Source organism: Eubalaena glacialis, chromosome 20, assembly GCF_028564815.1.
Source record: "Eubalaena glacialis isolate mEubGla1 chromosome 20, mEubGla1.1.hap2.+ XY, whole genome shotgun sequence".
NCBI lineage: Eukaryota > Metazoa > Chordata > Mammalia > Artiodactyla > Balaenidae > Eubalaena > Eubalaena glacialis.
In genome coordinates this window covers 31,940,439-31,959,781 of record NC_083735.1, presented here as the reverse complement: position 1 = coordinate 31,959,781, position 19,343 = coordinate 31,940,439, and the positions used below count along the sequence as shown (strand labels likewise).

Sequence of the window (19,343 nt, the reverse complement as noted above, 5' to 3'; positions counted from 1 at the left end):
TTTTGATTTTTTTAGGGGGTTGTTATTTTTTAAATGATATGAATGAAATTAATAATAATTTTGCCACACCTTTTTAATAATAATTTTCCTTTCTTTCCTCTTCTTCAGTTAATTTCACCTTCTCTCTCTCTCTCATTTCATAATTGTATTGGGTAATCCATTCAGAATAGCAGGAAATCATCATGAAAGAGGCGATCATTACTTCTTAGGAATACCTCTAATATTGTCTCATGAAAAGGCTGCTCCTTTTGATTCAATATTTATCTTGTTGAGAAAATATTTATCTCTCCCAATTTTATTTAAAATCAGGAATGTATTTTGGGCTTTATTAGATATGTGGAAGGCATCTATTGAACTGATTATATTGTGTCTTATATTGCCTTTGAAGATTTTCTAATGCTAAACCATCTTGTCTTCTAGCCTGAAGTTCTCTAGACTATTAGGTAATGAATATCGCTAGGAAGGAAAGTTTTTTTTTTGAAGTACAGTCAATTTACAATGTATTAGTTTCACATACAACGTAGTGATTCAAAGTTTTTATAGATTATAGTCCATTTAATGTTATTAGGATATTGGCTATATTCCCTGTGCTGCACAAATATAACCTTGTAGCTTATTTTCTACATAGAAGTTTGTACCTTTTAATCCCTTTCCCCTCCCCCCTTCCCACTCTCCACTGGTAATCACTTGTTTGTTTGGTGTTCCACAGCTAGTTCTCCCTTCAATAGATGGCCTAGGGAATAAATGACCTCATCCATTCTTTCATGAAAATACTCTATTAGTCTGCTTGGTTGCCATAACAAAATACCACAGACTGGGTATCTTAAACAATAGAAATTTATTCTCTCACAGCTGTGGAGGCTGGGAACCCCTGATCGAGGTGCTGGCAAATTCGGTTTCTGGTGAGAGCTCTCTTCCTGGCTTGCAGATGGCTGCCTTCTCGCTGAGTCCTCTGTGTGTGTGGAGAGAGAAAGCTCTCTGGTGTCTCCTCATCCTCTTATAAGAACATCAGTTCCATCAGATTAGGACCCCACCCTTATGATCTCAACCCTAATTACCTCCCAAAGGCCTCATCTCCAAAGGCCTCATCTCCAAGTACCATCACACTGGGGTTTGGGGTTTCAATTCAGCATATGAATTTGGGGGAACACTATTCAATCCATAACATTCCATCGTATGGCCCCCCAAATTCATGTCCTCCTTTTATGCAGAATACGTCCACCCCATCTCAGTAGCCCCAAAAGTCTTAACCCGTTTCAGTATAAATTCCAAATACAGTGTCTCTTCTAAATATCATCTAAATCAGGAATGGGTGAGACTTGAGGTATGATTCATCTTGAGGCAAAATCCCTCTCCATTTATGAACGTGTGAAATCAGACAAGTTATGTGCTTCCAAAAAACAAAGGTGAGACAGGCATAGGATAGACATTCTTGTTCCTAAAGGGAGAAATTGGAAAGAAGACAGGGGTGACAGATCCCAGTAAATACAAATAAAACCTAGCAAGGCAAAGTCAATTCAATTTTAAGGTTGGAGGATAATCCTCTTAGGTTTGATGTTCTGCCCTCCAGGCCCATTGAGGTAGCAGCATAACCCCAGAGCCTGCAGTAGAGTCTACCCCACTCCTTCAGCTCTGGATAGAGGCCCCATCCATACTGCTCTTTGGAGTGGCCCTGCCCCTCTCAACCACTGGGCGGGGGAGCTTGGCTGGTCAAAACTGAGGAGGGGACAGCTCCTGGACCTGTGATGGGGGAGGAAGCCTTGGTGATCTCTGAATCACCTTTGCGTCCTTCTCTTTTCTTGAAGGATAAAGTATATTGGCAGCCACATAGCTCTGTTGCCCCGTGCTGTTCCCTTTGGTCCAACCTGGCAATGTTTCTGCTGGTGTAATCTCATCCTTATTCCTGACTTTTCCTGAGGTGGTTCACATGCACAGTCTCTTTATCAGATGATTTTTCCATCCACACTTTTGGTATGTTCTCTCTAAAACATGTTTTCCCATTTTTTGCAATATGGATAGACTGAGAATTCTCCAAATCTTTAAGTTCTGGTACCTCCCTGTGTAACGCTTACTTCTTCAATTTATCTCCTCGTCTCACATATTACTATAAGCAGTCAGGAGTACCCAGACTACATCTTCAACATTTTGCTTAGAAATCTTCTCAGCTAATTATCCAGTTTCATGGCTCACAAGTTCTGTGTTCCTTAAAACACGAGGTTACAATTTAGCCAAGTTTTTTGCCACTTTACAGCAGGAGTTGCCTTTTCTGTCTAAAATCTCACCAGAAACAACTTTCATGTAAATATTTCTACCACCATTCTGTTCATGATTCTCTTTGTACTCTCTAAAAAGATGTAGGCTTTCTCTCCTGCTCTCCTCTTTTCTCCCTGAGCCCTCACCAGAGTTGCTTTCACCGTCCATGTTTCTACCAACAGTCTCTTCAGATTAATCTAGGAGTTTTCTAAAATGTGCCTCAAAATTCCTCTAGCCACTACCCATTATGAGTCCCAAAGCCATTTCCACATATTTAGGTATTTGTTATAACAATACCCTGCTTCTTGGTACCAAAATCAAAATTCTCCGGAGAAACAGGATCAATAGTATGGAGAGGGGCTTCCCTGGTGGCGCAGTGGTTGAAAGTCTGCCTGCCGATGCAGGGGACACGGGTTCGAGCCCTGGTCTGGGAAGATCCCACATGCCGCGGAGCAACTAGGCCCGTGTGCCACAACTACTGAGCCTGCGCATCTGGAGCCTGTGCTCCACAACAAGAGAGGCCGCGACAGTGAGAGGCCCGTGCACCGCGATGAAGAGTGGCCCCCGCTCGCCGCAACTAGAGAAAACCCTCGCACAGAAATGAAGACCCAACACAGCCATAAATAAATAAATAAATAAATAAATTTATTTTAAAAAAAAAATAGTATGGAGAGAGAGAGAGAGATGTTTTAGAAGGAATTGATTGGCTCATGTGATTACGGAGGCTGACAAATCCCAAGATGTGCAGCGTGAGTCAGTAAACTGCAGCCCCAGGAGAGCCGATGGTGCAGTTTTTATGTGAAGGGCAGCAGGCTTGAAGGTCAGGAAAAGCTGGTGTCTCAGTTTGGGCACCTCAGGCAGGAAGAATCTTCCCATATCCACTGGAGGGTCAGTGTTTTTGTTTTATTAAGGCCTCCAGGATGAGGCCCACCCACATTAAAGAAAGCTACTGCTTTACTCAGTCTACTGATTTAAATGTTAATCTCATTTGAAAACACCCCATAGAAACACCCAGAATAATATTTGACCAGATATCTGAGGCCATCGTGGCCCAGTCAAACGGATGCATAAAATTAACTGTTACATGTATGAACAGTGTTTGCTAGAGAAAGATAACAGGAGTCCCTCTCTATAAAATGTTTTTGGCAGGATATACTCAACCGTATACATAGATTATTCTAAGTAAACCTGGAGTTACTGATTTATGGTGGAATAGCTGGCTGGAGAAACTGGGTAATCATGTAAACTGTGTAACTAATAGTGCAAAAGTGAAATGACTATTTATGAGCAATCTTGTGTCTACTTTACACAAAGCTCTCCATCTGTGTTTTCTGTAATCAATCTGCATGTGGCACAGGGTGGAGGATAGGGAAGCTTTGGGAGCTGCCGCTGATGCATGCTGGATCCTCGAGGGAAAAATCTTTTATTTCTATACCTGATATTTACCCATAAAGTTTGGTATGGGTAAGATCTATGTTTTGGGGAGTTTGATATGACAGTTAAACGCTTGAGTCATAAAGGCTAAGACACTTTGGGGTCATAAAAGGAAGGAGGTGAAAAACCATGAATAAAAGTTAAATGACTGGATGATTCCCTGAGGCATCTTTAGAAGGAGGTAGAAGCCTTGAGGCAGGTTATTGGGGACTAGTTTAACCAATGGGAAATGGAGACTCCGAGTAATTAATTTAATGAAGATCACCAAACTGAGAGGAGAGTTAGTAGAAAATATTCTTTGTTGGCTGTTATAAATAAGTAGTGCTTGTTAAAACTAGACAGTGTAAGTGAAAGAAGTGAGACCAATTTTTCCTACTTAGACTTCCAAGGCCACCTGGGCATATATTACATTCATTTTCAAATAACCCATGTGGTATCACTGATTACCCGGAAGACTATACACGTAGCTGAGAATCAATCTGCAGTATATGGCCAGAGAGGCTGATCTCTTCACCTGATTCACTTGTTTTCTAATTACAAATATCATGTAATCTTTGTCTCAAAGATACTGGGAACCCCAAGCACATGCACAAAGCTGACTGAAAAAGAAAATGTTGCTCCTACTTTGAACTCGCTTAAAACAAACACATGGGGGGAAAGGGAGAAGTGCTGGGACTGTAGTAAGAGGAGTATTTTGAGCCTCAGCGATCATCCACACTGTAGCTGGGGAGTTGCTCTTCCGACTCTCAGCTCCTCCAGTGTGGCAAAGAAGTGAAAGAGTCACAGTTCATATCAAATAAAAGGAAGCATACCAACAAATTGTGGAGAGAGCAGAACTCGATACATTATGAATCCGGAAAGGTGAATGCAGATGTCAGCTGAGAATCTACAAGAACACATGAGGAAAATGTAGATATTAGCACTAGTCAGTCAGAAGTGGGTCAAAGCCAAGCTTAGCCATGCATTCTATAAAATAATTCTAGAGCCATTTTAACAATTTCCTATTGCTGCATATTTGACATATTTGATTAATGAACTTAAATAAGTTATTTAGAGACTACTGATTTTTAATTCTTAGGAAAAAAATTGTAGTAATGTAAGAGAAATTAAATGCCAGATACCCCAGATTTAATTCTCACATACAGGCACAATCCAGTACTCTTTGTGATACACATGTTTGAGCCTCGGAAACCCTGTATCAGAACAGAATTGAAGAAATATTTACAAGTATTAAATATGTGGTCCATGAAAGAACATTACCTTCAATCAAGGAAATCACCATATGGTGGAAGTTTGAAAACTCAAAAACATCAGTAAAGCGCTAGTAACAGCCTATTTTATATATTAGTTTAGGTTTTCAGATTTTATTATATTCACAGTCTATGTGAATGAAATGTTTAGTTTTGGGGAATATTGTTGGTAATCATACCCCTCCACCTTTTGATTTGGTTAATAAAATCTCTGACATAATTTGAAATGGTTGCTTTCCATTCTAGGTAAACAGCTTTTGCCGGAGAGATCTCTCAGTCGTCCAAAACACAGATTTCAACTCATTTTCTACATTTCTCTACCTGTGTTCATCATTGCTATTGCTGTTATAATAAGGCAGAGTAAAATAAGGGAGCTATGTCACAGAGGAGAACCTGAAAGTGAGAGGTATATATGTTTTAATTCTTATTAAATTAAGTAAGTCAAGAAAAAAGTAGTCAAGTTTCATCAGGAATAAGCTAAGACTGTAGGTAAAACAATATGAGGATGGCCCAGGGATACATTTCAAACTAGCTTGGTGTTTTCATGTTTTCTCTGGTTTTTCTCATTACTAAAACCATTCATTTTACCACCAGTATCACTTGAGGAGGAGATATGGGTGCCAAGGGTATTGTGGAGGTTTATTCAGCCTCTTAATCCACTGACTCTGTCTAAATAGTCATATTGTCCATGAGCTTCATGAGAATCAGTAACACTGCATTTAAAAAGTAAATAAATAAATAAAATTTTAAGATATAGATCCTCAGACCAGTGGTAACTAACTTTTATCAGAACACCCCACTCAACTAGAGATGATATCTATGAACCTGCCTGCATAATATTTATTTTCCTAATTATTGCTGATTTGTCCAGTCATTTCTCAACTAGAAATTACATGTGTAATTCATACTAATCAGGTTAGGAGACAGGAGGAAGCATCATGAAGTGGGGAGAAAATTATATTTAGCCTCAGAAAACCTGGTTTCAACTCCTAAATCTTGCATACTTGCTAATTATGATATCTTGAGCAAGGGATTTAATCTTTATGTTCTTAAAAATTATTCTCTATAACTCTATAAAATGTGAGATAATAGCTTTCCAATGTGTCATAAACTTTTGGGTACACCAAATTAATGAGTGAAATCACCATATTATCTGTAATCAGTTACACAACTATTTAAACATCATTATTGAGCCCCTTATTCATAATTTACTGTATTCTTCCAGAGAGGTATTTACCTCTAGTTTTACCTTCCAAGAAGTGATATGAAGAGAAAATCTGAGTATGTTATGAGAGGATAAAAGAAATCTGTAGAAATATATGGAAAAATTAACTGAAATTTTTGACTGCTACTTTACGGTTTTGGTTTAATTTGGCCTGAGGAGTTAGTGATATCATAGAATCAGGGGACCTATCTGTAAAAATCGAGTAAATGTAAAATGAGGATGAGAGGATTTTGTTGACAAAGCAAGGTGGCTGATGGCATTTGTTCTAATATTGAGATGGTACCAGTTTTATTTGTTTTATTTTGCTGGAAGGAGACATTTTATGTAGTGAACCACTCTGTTTCTTTGAAGAACATTTTTCGTTCAAATAGTCACTTAATTGTTCAACATTTTTTAATTTCTCCACTTATTTAAAATAAACTTTATCGATGTTATAGATCTGTGTCAGAAGAAAGCAGCAGTAACAGCGAGTTGTCACTCAGTGTAAGGTGAGTGTAGAACGAGTGATTGATTAACCATTTGGCATCACATCTTTTGATCATTGTTGAAGGAGCACTTAAAAATTGTTAGCTTGAAACCAAAACATTTGTTAATAATATTCTTTATGGTTCCCATTGTAGGTGATTTTATAATGCTAAACAATAAAACTTGATTTCATTATGTCTCAACCTCTCCTCCCTGACCTACACCAAAGGAGTGATTTTTGTGCACCCACACGAGCATTTATGACCACATAAATTTTAGGATTCTTTTTTTTTTTTGAGGTTTGGTAAGCAGCACTTGTATGTTGATGACATTTTACTGCCACATAAAAAGAGGACTGATATTATAAAAATGTCAGATGTGCTTATAATGTTATCTCAGAAAAAAATTATTGCTAATAAGATAGAGCCTTGGAGTTTTCATTCATTTTACTGTCTTAAGATCTCAAATAACAACCGAACTTTACACATCAAGGAATGAAGAAAAGAACAAACTAAGCCCAAAGTAAGTGAAAGGAAGGAAATAGTAGAGGTTAGAGGAGATATGAACAAAATGAAGAAGAAAAAAGCAATTTTAAACATCAACAAAAGTAAGCATGTTTTTTGAAAAAAGAAAGAAATAAACCTTTAGCTAGACCATCTAACACAAAAAGAGAGAAGACTAATATAAATTAAACCAGAAATAAGAGGGGAGACATTACAAATGATACTACACAAATAATCTTTTTATAGTTTATAGTTCATGAAAGATTACTGTGAATATTTGTATGCTAAGAAACTGAAGAACCAAAAAGAAATGAATATATTCCTGGAAACATACAACCTGCCAAGATTAAATTATGAAGAAATAGAAAGTGAGCAGATTAAAAACTAGTTAAGGAGACTGAACCAGTAACTAAAACCCTCCCAACACAGAAAAGCCCAGGACAGATTGGCTTTACTGGTGAATTCTACCAAACATTTAAAGATGAATTAAAGCCAATATTTCTAAAATTCTTCCAAAAAGTAGAAAAGGAGGTAACACTTACAAACTCATTTTATGAGGCCAGCATTACTCTGATACCAAAACTGATAAGGACACTACAGAAAAAGGAAACTACAAGCTAATATCTGTGATGAATATAGATGCAAAAATTCTCAACAAAATACTAGCAAACCAAATTCAACAGCACATGAAAAGGATCATGCACCATGAGAAAGTGATATCATGGGAGTGCAAGGATGGTTCAACATATGAAAATTAATCAATGTGATACACCCACCACATTAACAGAATGAAGAATGAAAATGACAAGATCGTCTCAATAGATATAGAAAAAACGTTTGGCAAAATTCAAAATGTTTTTATGATATATTCTTTCCACAAATTAAGAATAGAAAGAATTTACAACATGATAAAGGCCATATATGAGAAGCTCACCGCTAACATCATAGTCAAAGTGAAAACGTTGAAGCATTTCCTCTAACATCAGGGACAAGGTAAGAATGCCCACTGGCACCATATGTATTCAACCTAGTACTGGAAGTATTAGCCAGAGCAATTAGGCGACAAAAGACATCTACATCAGAAAGGAAGAAGTGAAGTTGTTTTTGTTTTCAGATGTCATGCTCTTACACATAAAAAACGCTAAAGATTCCACAAAACAGTATTAGAACTAATAAACAAGATTAGTAAAACTGCCGGCTACAAAATCAATGTACAATAATCAGTTACATTTCTATATACTAAAAATAAGCTATCTTAAAATGAAGTTCAGAAAACAATCCCATAGATAATTGGATCAAAAAATAAAATACTTAGGAATAAACTTAACTAAGAATGTGAAAGACTCGTATACTGATAACTACAAGAAAGCAGTGAAAGAAATGGAAAGACATCCTGTGTTCATGGACTGAAACAATTAATATTGTTAAAATATCCATACTACTCAAAGTTATCTACAAATTCAATGAAACCCTTGTCAAAATTCCCATGGCATTTTTCACAGAAATATTTTTAAAAATTCTAAAATTTATGTGGAACCACAAAGGACCCTCAATAGCCAAAACATTTTGAGAAAGAACAAAGCTGGATGCATCATACGTCCTGATTTTAAAATATATTGCAAATCTACTGTAATTAAAACAGTATGGTACTGTTATAAAGACAGATAAAGACCAGTGGAACAGAATAGAGAGCCCAGGATTCAATCCCCACATAGATGGTCAAATTATCTTTGAAAGGGTACCAAGAATATGCAGTGGGACATGGTGGTGGGAAAACTGGATAGCCACATGCAAAAGAATGGAATTGAACCCTTACATCATACACAAAAATCAACTCAAAGTGGATTAAAAGTGACCCCAAAGTGTAAAACTCCTAGAAGAAAACATAGGGGGGAAACTTCATATCATTGGTTTTCGCAATGAATTTTTGGGTTGATACCAAAAGTACAAGCAACAAAAGCAAAAAATAGACAAGTGGGGCTCCATCAAACTAAAAAGCTTCTGCACAGCAAGGGAAACATTTGATAGAGTGAAAGAGCAACCTATGGAACGGGAGAAAATATTTGTAAACCATGTATCAGAAAAAGGGTTAATAACCAAAACACATAAGGTACTCCTACCATTGATACAAAAAAGAAAATAAAACCTGATTTTAAAATGGGCTAAAGACTTGAATAGATGCTTCTCCCCAAATACCATACTTAGAGCCAACAGATATAGGAAAAGGTAGCTCAGATCACTAATCATCAGGGAAATTCAAATCAAAACCACATGAGGTATTACCTGTTAGAATGGCTATTATAAAAAAAAAAACCCCACAAAAGTCAACAAGTGTTGGCAAGGATGTGGAGAAATTGGAATCATTGTACAATGTTGGTGGGAATGCAAGATATTGTGGCCACTGTGCAAAACTGTTGGAGATTCCTCAAAAAATTAAAAATAGAACTACTGTATGACCCAGCAATCCTAATTCTGGATATTTTTCCAGAAGAATTGAAATCAGGATCTCAAAGCAGTATTAGCATTTTCGTGTTCATTGCAGCACTACTTACAATAGCCAAGATGTGGATACAAGCTAAATGTCCAGCATTGGATGAATGGATAAAGAAAATGTGGTATATACATATAATGGAATGTTGTTCAGCCATAAAAAAGAAGGAAATCCTGCATCTATGACAACATAGATGAACCTTGAGGGCATTATGCTGAGTGAAATAGGCCAGTCACAGAAGGACAAATAACTGCATGATTCCACTTAAGATATCTCAAATAGTGAAGCTCATAGAACTGAGAGTAGAATTGTTGTTGCCTCAGGCTGGGATGACAGGAAAGTGGGATGTTGCTAATCAATGAGAATGAAGTCTCAATTGTGCAAAATCTAGAGATCTGCTGTACAACGTTGTCCCTGTTGTTAAAAATGTTGTATGCTTAAATTTTTGTTAAGAGAGTAGATCTCATTTAAGTGTTCTTAAGCACAGTAGAAAAAATTTTTAAACCTTGAGGAAGTTTTGCTTCACAAAAGACACCCTTATGAAAGGGAAAAGGGAAGCCACAATGTGGGAGAAGATGTCTGTAATACATATTTCCAATAAAGGACTCATACTCAGAATATATACAGAATCCCTGCAAACCAGTAACAAAACGCGGGAAAGCCTAATAGGCAAAATATTTGAAAAGATGCTTCACAAAAGATGATATCAAAGGAGCTCAAAACATGAAAAATTGCTCAACATCATTAATCATCAGAAATAGACAAATTAAAATAAAAACGAGTGTCCCCTACACACCTATAAGAGTGGCTAAAATTAAAAGAACAGGCAACCTCAAGTGTTGGTTAGAATATCAAGCAACAAGGACTCACACACACTGCAGGCAGGAGCATATATTTTATTACTTTAATACTTTTATAACAGTTCAGCAGTTTAGCATCTTCTAAAGCTATCAGGTTTCAATTAAGTTTATAACTTTAATTTTCATTTTTAAAACTATCATACTTACATTTTATATTTACTTTATATTATAACTAAACTTTTATTTCCTAGAATTTTGCAAAGGAGATTTTCCATAAATTTTGAGTCTAATTACCTAAAATATTTTTTTTCCTTTTCCATTTAATTTGAATCTGCTTGTCTTTACTTCTTTTTTTATACTTTTAACTTTAAATCTTATTCTTTTCTTTTCAAATATCAATAATCTGTATATAGGTAAGCTTCTGTATATTTAACATAAACTCACTAAATATTTTTTATAAAAAAGGGTAGGAAAAATTGAGAAAAAGATTCTGAAATTCATATGAAAGGAAAGTAGGGATAACCAGGTAAACTTTAGAACTAACAATTAATTAAAATATAGATCTTTTTATTTTCAAAAAGCATCTTTCTGATTTTTAATGATTATCAAGTATTTATTAAAATATCTAAAATACCTAGGTAGGTATATGAATTAAAGATAAATTTCTCATAATCACAATACCCAAAGAAAAGTTCCATTAACAATATAGATGTATATATTCTTAAAAAATTTTTCTAAAGAATAAACATAAAATTACTTACTTATACTTTTTTTTTTACTTAGAGACTGTTATGGGAAACTTTTATATCCTAAAATCTAGGCCTGTATCATCATTTTGTGACAAATAGTATTCAACTTAAAAATGAAAAATAACATTTAAAAAATCCATTATTATGAATATGTGAACTACTTCCAGTTTTTCTGTATTATGAACACCCTGTAATAAACATCCTTATATTGTTATATAAATTATAATAGGCCAAATAATTAATAAATTATAAAGGCTATATAAATTATAGCCTCAGGATAAATCCCTAGAAGAGAGATTGATCAAAGCATAAATATAATATTTACATTCTTGCTTTTTGATATCTACTGCCAAATTACCTGGTTGTAATGATCACCACCAATCCATTTGTATCAAGTTGTAACCTTTATAAGTTAGTTATTTTTAGTCATTTGTACATTTGAGTGATGTGCTTTCTGAGTCATAACGTATCTTAAATTTTACTTTCTTTCACTATCGCATTGAATTTTCTTTATTTTCCACTGTGTCACTTAGTAATGAGCTGTTTCTTAAATGAGTATGGCATAGAAAGAAATATATGTAATACAAAAGTAAGGGATTAGAGGCATTTTTGAGACTTCCTTTAGTATGAGGGATGCTTAGAGTACGTTTACCTTCTCCCATCTCTCTCTCCACTGATTTTTCTGTTATGTAAGTTAGGAGTTTAGACCTAGCCTAATGTTAATAAATTCCTGTTTTTTAAACATTATTTTCTTGGTTCCAAAAACATTTTATCGTTTTCAGTTTTGTGCTGAGGTTTACAACAAACATTTTGACTTTATTTTATGCTTAACTGTTTTCATTATTCATAATTCTGAAGGATTATTTTAGATTTTAATGACAGTAAGATTCTTTTTGGTCCAGAGAGCTTGGGATACCCAAATCTTGCCTTGACTCTCCTCTCTTGATTTATTCAATAAATTGCATATGCTTGTGAGTGTGTGAATCATTCTGCTTCTTGTTATAGTAGTACAAGTAATAAACATGCATTTAAAAATATTCAAAAGAATAAAAAAAAATCATCATTAATCTTAGCACCTAGGATGATCATTTTAAAATATTTCAATATATATAGATGTACAGACATGTGTGTGCGTATATGTTGGTGTTTTTATCTTTTATAAAATGTGATTGTACTTAGAAATATCACAATTTTTTTTATTCTAAGCTAAAATCAGTTTATATACTTAGAATGGAAATTTAAAGGCACTTTGCTTTATTGACCTAAATAGTTACCAAAAATAGATAAACACTTAGGATATTTTAGGAAGCCACTCTAGTAGAAGACTAAGGAAAAAAAAAAAAAAGAAATATGTGGGCTCAAAAAAAAAAAAAAATAACACTGGTATTTTGTGTTGTGCTTTGTCTTGTTTTCCCTCACAGTAACAGTCTCTAACAATCTTGGCCTGAAGAGAGGATGGTACCAAATAAATCACCAGAAACTGGCCTAAACCAAGAAGGAAAAAAACATATTTCTCCCTCGCCTCTGTTGTCACTGCTGAGGATTTAAATTATGAAATAATAAATCATCTGCACCTGAATCACCTGAATTACATCTGGTGTTTTCTCTGTACTTTCAGTTCCAACTTCCAACCTATCTACTCTAACTTGAATCCAGAAAAGGCTCTGAATCAGGTAAAAGCAGCCAAAGACCCTCACCCCATAAAGCCCTGAGGGCCTGCCAGTTGTGCCTCATGACCCCAGGATAGAGAGCATCCCTTTTCCTTTCTGCTCTTTAGGTTGACCTGAATCTCCTCCCCACCCCCAGCAGTCTTACCTTCCTCCTTCCTTGCAGAGCTCCTAAACTTCAGCTAGCCTGTGACTTGTCCCAGTGGCATTTACTCAGATAGGAGTTGAATCCAGTGTTTCTCTTGTTACTGCTTCTCTTTGAAAGCTGTATACCCGCTTTAGTGTATTCAGATTCCTTTTCTAAAATTTATTTTTAGTGGAGTATGGTTGCTTTACAATGTTTTGTTAGCCTCCACTGCACAACAAAATGAATCAGCCATACACGTACAGATATCCCCTCCCTTTTGGACTTCCCTCCCATTTAGATTACCACAGTGCATTAGGTGGAATTCCCTGTGCTATACAGTATGTTCCCATCAGTTGTCTATTTTATACATAGTATCAATGTATGTGTGTCAGTCCCAGTCTCCCAATTCCTCCCACCCCACCCCTTTCCCCCTCTATTCCTTATTATAGATTCATTATTGATTATTTGTGTCAACAGTTTTCAGATGGCTTAGATTCCCGCTAAGCAAGACCTACCTATGTCATGCATTTTTCTTTAGTATTTTTATAGTATGTATGAAAGAATATTTTAATTTTCATTGAATTTTCCTCTTTGATCCATGGATTAAATAGAAAAGTATTATATCAAATATTTGGGGATTTTTATATTTTTATAATATATTTGTCTTAAATTAACTTTCGTTAGAGAACATAATCTGAAATATTTCAGTCATGAGAAATTGGTTAAGAGTTATACCTAAGCATGTGGTATATATCATTAAATCTTTTTTTTTTTTTTAAGACTTTTAAAAATTTATTTTATTTATTTATTTATGGCTGTGTTGGGTCTTTGTTTCTGTGCGAGGGCTTTCTCTAGTTGTGGCAAGCGGGGGCCACTCTTCATCGCGGTGCGCGGGCCTCTCACTATCGCAGACTCTGTTGTTGCGGAGCACAGGCTCCAGACACGCAGGCTCAGTAGTTGTGGCTCACAGGCCTAGTTGCTCCGCGGCATGTGGGATCTTCCCAGACCAGGGCTCGAACCCGCGTCCCCTGCATTGGCAGGCAGATTCTCAACCACTGCGCCACCAGGGAAGCCCTAAATCTTTTATACATATTTAAAATGTGTATTTTGCAGAGGTTGGGTATACTGTTCTCTATATGAGGTAGGTCATGTGTTTTCATCATATTTTTCAAATCCCTCACTATATTTGTTGATTTTTCTAATTTTTTTCTGACAATATTTGCTTTATGTGTATTGAAGTTATATTAAGATTTATAAAATATTATAATTTTTGTGACTTTTAATTTTATGTGTCACCTTAACTGGGCTAAGGGATGCCCAGATAGCTGATTAAAACATTATTTCTGAACGTTTCTGTGAGAGAGTCTCTGGAAGAGATTAGCATCTGAGTCAGAAGACTGAGTAAAGACCACTCTCAAGGATGCTGGTGGGCAGCATCTAATCCACTGAGCTCCTGAATAGAATAAAAGGACAGAGGAAGAGTGAATTTGCTCTGTGCTTGATTTGAGACTTCTATTTTCTCCTGCTTTCCGACATTGGCACTCCTGCTTTTCAGACTGGGACTTATACTGTCACCACCCCCATTCCCATTCTAGACTTTCAGACTTGGGCGGAATTCATCATCAGCTTTCCTGGTTCTCCAGTTTGTAGATGGCAGATCATGGGATTTCTTGGCCTCCATAACCACATGAGCCAATTCCTATAATAAATCTCATCTCTCTCTCTCTCTCTCTCTCTCTCTCTCTCTCTCTCTCTCTCTCTCTCTCTCTCTCTCTCTCTCTCTCTCTATATATATATATATATATATATATATATATATATATATAATCTCCTATTCTGTTTCTCTGGAGAACCCTGACTAACTGACTAATACAGTTTTGGGGACTTAAAGGATGAGTTTTCTGAATTGGTTTTGGGATTCCTGGAACTGGCTTTGTAATCTGATTAAGTTTAAAGATGCTATTGACTCGGGGACTTCCCTGGTGGTCCAGTGGTTAAGACTTTGCCTTCCAATGCAGGGGTGTGCATTTATTCGATCCCTGGTCAGGGAGCTAAGATCCCACGTGCCTCGTGGCCAAAAACCCAAAACATAAAACAGAAGCAATATTGTAAGAAATTCAATAAAGACTTTAAAACAAAAAAAAAGTCCATATCAAAAAAAAAAAAAAAAAAGATGCTATTGTCTCTATTTCCAGTAGTAAAAAGAGCACTGATAGTCCATGGAACGAACTGTTTACAGAGATATGCAAAATATCTGCTTTGGATACTTCTAATCAACCACTTATAGGAAGAAAGGAGCCACGTGACTCTATATGATATTTTTGAACATTTTTGGAAAACTAAGGAATATAATAACGTTGGTTGATTTCTCCTAATGTTGCTGGACAACATAGGGAAAGAAAAAGATAAGTTCAGAGATCTGAATTCCCAGGTCAAGTGTTGCGTAAATGACCTAAAGGCTTCCAGGTGTGCCCTGAAGAAAGGACTTATCTCCTATAGCCCCAGGGCTGAAATTGCTGAAAATTACATGGAGAACATCATCCTGACTGATTTATAATGCAAGTTGACCTCCTAGCCTCACAGGGTGTCTGTTGTCAAAGTGAGGGCATTCATTGGGAAAGAATGAGACCCTATAAGGTGGGATGGGGATGTGTTGGAATATGCTGTTGAAGCTAGGGACATTGAGCCCCTAAATCCTGATGAGTCCTCATTGTGGAAGAGGCCTCCCAGCCTCATTGATATTGGCCTCCCCATCCTCAGCAAAAGTCTCCTCCCCAACCCCAGTGGAATTGACCTCACCCACAGTGCTGTCTCCACCCGCAGTGGTTTCAGCGTTTCCACCTCAATTTGAGAGAATTAACCCTGAGGAAATGGTCTTGGACTCAAGACGCTGCTGATTCTCCTCGGGACTGACCCCCACCATCCTTCTTTGCTTCTAGACCTATAACTAGACTCAGGCTGGGCAGACTCCTGAAGGTGAGGTGAACTGCACTCCAAAAGAACTAATGAGTTCTCTGATTTATATAAGCAGACATCGAGAGAAGCTCTGTGGGAAGGGATATTAAGGGTGTGGGATAACAGTGGAAGGAACAGAAACTTGCATCAAGCCAAATGTATTGACATGGGCTCACTAAGAAGAGATTCTGCATTTAATGCTGCAGCTTAGGAGTTCAAAGTGCTCTAACAGTTTGGTTGGTTGGCCAAAACATAGACCAAAAATAGCCATGATGAGCAAATTGTAAATGTCCAACCTCCTCTGATTTAATTTAGAGAAAGAGATTCAGAGGTTAGTGTCACCATCAAGGACTTGAAAGATGTACAGGTAGTGGTTCCCACCACATACTCATTCAACTCTCCTATTTAGCCTGCAAAGAAGACAGATGGATTTTGGAGAATAACCATGGATTACATTAAGCTTAACCAGGTGCTGACCCCAATTGCATCTGCCATACCCGTTGTGGTTTCATTGCTTGAGCAAATTAACACATCCTCTGGTCCCTGGTATGCAGCAATTTTTTTCAGCAGGCAAACTCAGCAATACACCTTCACTGTCCTACCTACCTGGGGTCTATCAGCTCTCTAGCCCTATGTCATAATATAGATCTTGATCACCTTTCCCTGTCACAAGATATCATACTGGTCCATTACATTGATAACATGATGCTGATTGGACCTAGTGAGTGAGAAGTAGCAGCTACTCTAGACTTACCGGTAAGACATTTGCTGTCAGAAGGTGGGAAATAAATCCGACTAAAATTTGGGGGCCATCTATCTCGATTTCCAGTGAAATTTCTAGGAGATCAGTGGTGTGGGGCTTGTTGAGATACTCTTTCTAAGGTGAAAGATAAATTTTTGATTCTGGACAGTCCTATAGCCAAGAAAGAGGTACAAAGAAGCCCTATTGGGCTTCTTTGAATTTTGGAGACAGCATATTTCGCATTTGAGTGTGTTACTCCAACCCATTTGCCAAGTGACCCATAAAGCTGCTAGTTTTGTATGGGGCCCAGAGCAGGAGAAGGCTCTGCAACAGATCCAGGCTGCAATGCAAGCTGCTCTTCCACTTGGGCCACATAAGCCAGCAGATCCAATGGTACTTGAAGTGGGAAGTGGCAGATAGGGGTGCTGTTTGGAGCCTTTGGCAGGCCCCATATGTGTATCATGGTGCAGGCCATTAGGATTATAGAGAAAGGCCCTGACATAATCTAAAGAGAACTATTTTCCTTTTCAAAAACAACTTTTGGTCAGCTACTGATAGAGCCTTAGTAGAGACTGAACACTTGACCATAGGCCACCAAATTATACTGCAACCTCAGCTGTTGATCATAAACTGTTTTCTGACCACCAAGTCATAAAATTGGGCTGCACAGAAACATTCCATCATCACATGGAAATGGTAACTGTGATCAGGCCCAAGCAGGCCCTGAAGGCACAGGTAAGTTACAAGAAGAAGTGGAATAAATGCCTATAGTCCCAACTACCACTACAGTGCCTTCTCTCAGCTTGCATTTATGGACTCATAAGGAGTTCCCTATAATCAGTTGACAGAGGAAGAGAAGACTTGGGCCTAGTTTACAGATGATTCTGCCTGGTATGCAGGCACCACAGTAGCACTACAGCTCCTCTCTTGGACATCCTTGAAGGATAGTGGTGAAAGGAAATCCTATTAAAAGGGCAGAACTTCAGGCAGTGTACCTGGTTGTGCAATTTGCTTGGAAGGAGAAATAGCCAGACATATGATTATATACCAATTCTGGGCTGTAGCCAATGGTTTGGCTGGATGATCAGGGACTTGGAAGGAATATAAATGGAAAACTGATGACAAAATTATTTGGGGAAGAAGTATGTGGCTAGACCTCTCTGAATGAGCAAGAAACATGAAGATGTTTGTGTCCCATGTGAATGTTCACTAAGGGTGATCTCAACAGAGGACAATTTTAATGATCAGGTGGAAACGATGACCCATTTTGTGGATACTAGTCAGCCTATTTCCTAGCCATGCCTGTTATCACCAAATGGGCTAATGAATAAAGTGATCATGGTGGCAGGATGGGCTTAGCAACCTGGCAGCACCACTGCTGAGCGCCTAATCTTCCAGCAGCAGAGGCCAACACCGAGCCCAGGATACAGCACCATTCTCAGGATGATCAGCCACCTACCTGGTGGCGGGTTGATTACATTGGACCACTTCCATCAAGGAAGGGGCAGTGTTTTTTCCTTATTGGAATAGACACTCTGGGTTCAGATTTACCTTCCCTATATGTAATGCTTCTGCCAAAACTGCCATCCATTGATTGACAGAATGACTTACCCACCGTCACAGTATTCTACGCAGCATTGCTTCTGATCAAGGAACTAACTTCACAGCAAAAGAATTGCAGCAGTGGCCCTGGGCTCATGGAAATCACTCGTTCCCCACCATCCTGAAGCTGCTGGCTTGATAGAATGGTGGAATGGCCTTTTGAACACTCTATTACAGTGCTGGCTAGGTGGCAGTGTTTTTCAGGGCTGGGGCAAGGTTCTCCAGAAGACTGTCCAATGTATGATGCTGTTTCTCCAATAACCAGGATTCATGGGTCCAGGAATTGAAGGGTGGAAAGAGGAGTGGCACCACTCACTATTACCCCAAGTGATCCACTAGCAAAATTTTTGCTCCCTGTTTCCCGACTTTAAGTTCTGTTGGCCTAGAGGTCTTAGTCCCAGAGGGAAGAATGCTGTCGCCAGGAAACACAACAGTGATATCTTTAATTGGAATTAAGACTGCTACATGGCTACTTCGGTTCCTCATACCTCTGAATCAATAGGAAAACAAGGGAGGTAAGGTATTGGCTGTGGTTAATGATCTTGACTACCAAAGGGAACTGTACTACTACTCAACAATGGAGGTAAGGAAGAGTATGTATGAAATACAGGAAATCCCATGGAATGTCTCCTAGTATTACCGTGCTCTGTAATTAAGGTCAATGAAGAACTACAACTCCATCCAGAAAGGATTACTAATGGTGCAGACCTTTCAGAAATGAAGGTTTGGGTCAGCAAAGCAGCTCAGGTGCTTGATGAAGTCAAAGGGAATGCAGAGTGGAGAGTAGAAGAAGGTAGTTATAAATACCAGCTACAACCATGTGACTAGTTACAGAAATGCAGACTGTAATTTCACAAGTATATTCTCCTTATTTTGTTATGAATCCATTGGTCTGTATATAAACATATATTAAGCAAATATCTTTACTTCCTTATTCCTTTAACATGTATCGACTTTATATAAGTATTTAAATATTTTAAGTTTTACATCATAGTATTTAAGTTATAAAATATCAGGAGAAGAGTAAACATCACTCAAGGGTTTTATCTCCTCTTCTGGAAAGGAATTAGGGCATTTTTG

At 37.4% G+C, this 19,343-nt stretch overlaps 1 protein-coding gene across 1 annotated transcript in view; it reads left to right on the top strand.

Annotated features, from left to right (window-relative positions):
- The window catches only part of LOC133081386 (disintegrin and metalloproteinase domain-containing protein 5-like), a 159,307-nt gene extending 140,542 nt beyond the window's left edge, over positions 1 to 18,765 (top strand). The window contains exons 19-22 of the mRNA XM_061177481.1: positions 5,184 to 5,343; positions 6,600 to 6,650; positions 12,789 to 12,843; positions 18,652 to 18,765. Coding sequence (XP_061033464.1) covers positions 5,184 to 5,343; positions 6,600 to 6,650; positions 12,789 to 12,843; positions 18,652 to 18,765 — 380 coding nt within the window. The remainder of the gene's footprint in view (positions 1 to 5,183; positions 5,344 to 6,599; positions 6,651 to 12,788; positions 12,844 to 18,651) is intronic.
- The last annotated feature ends 578 nt before the right edge of the window (positions 18,766 to 19,343 follow it).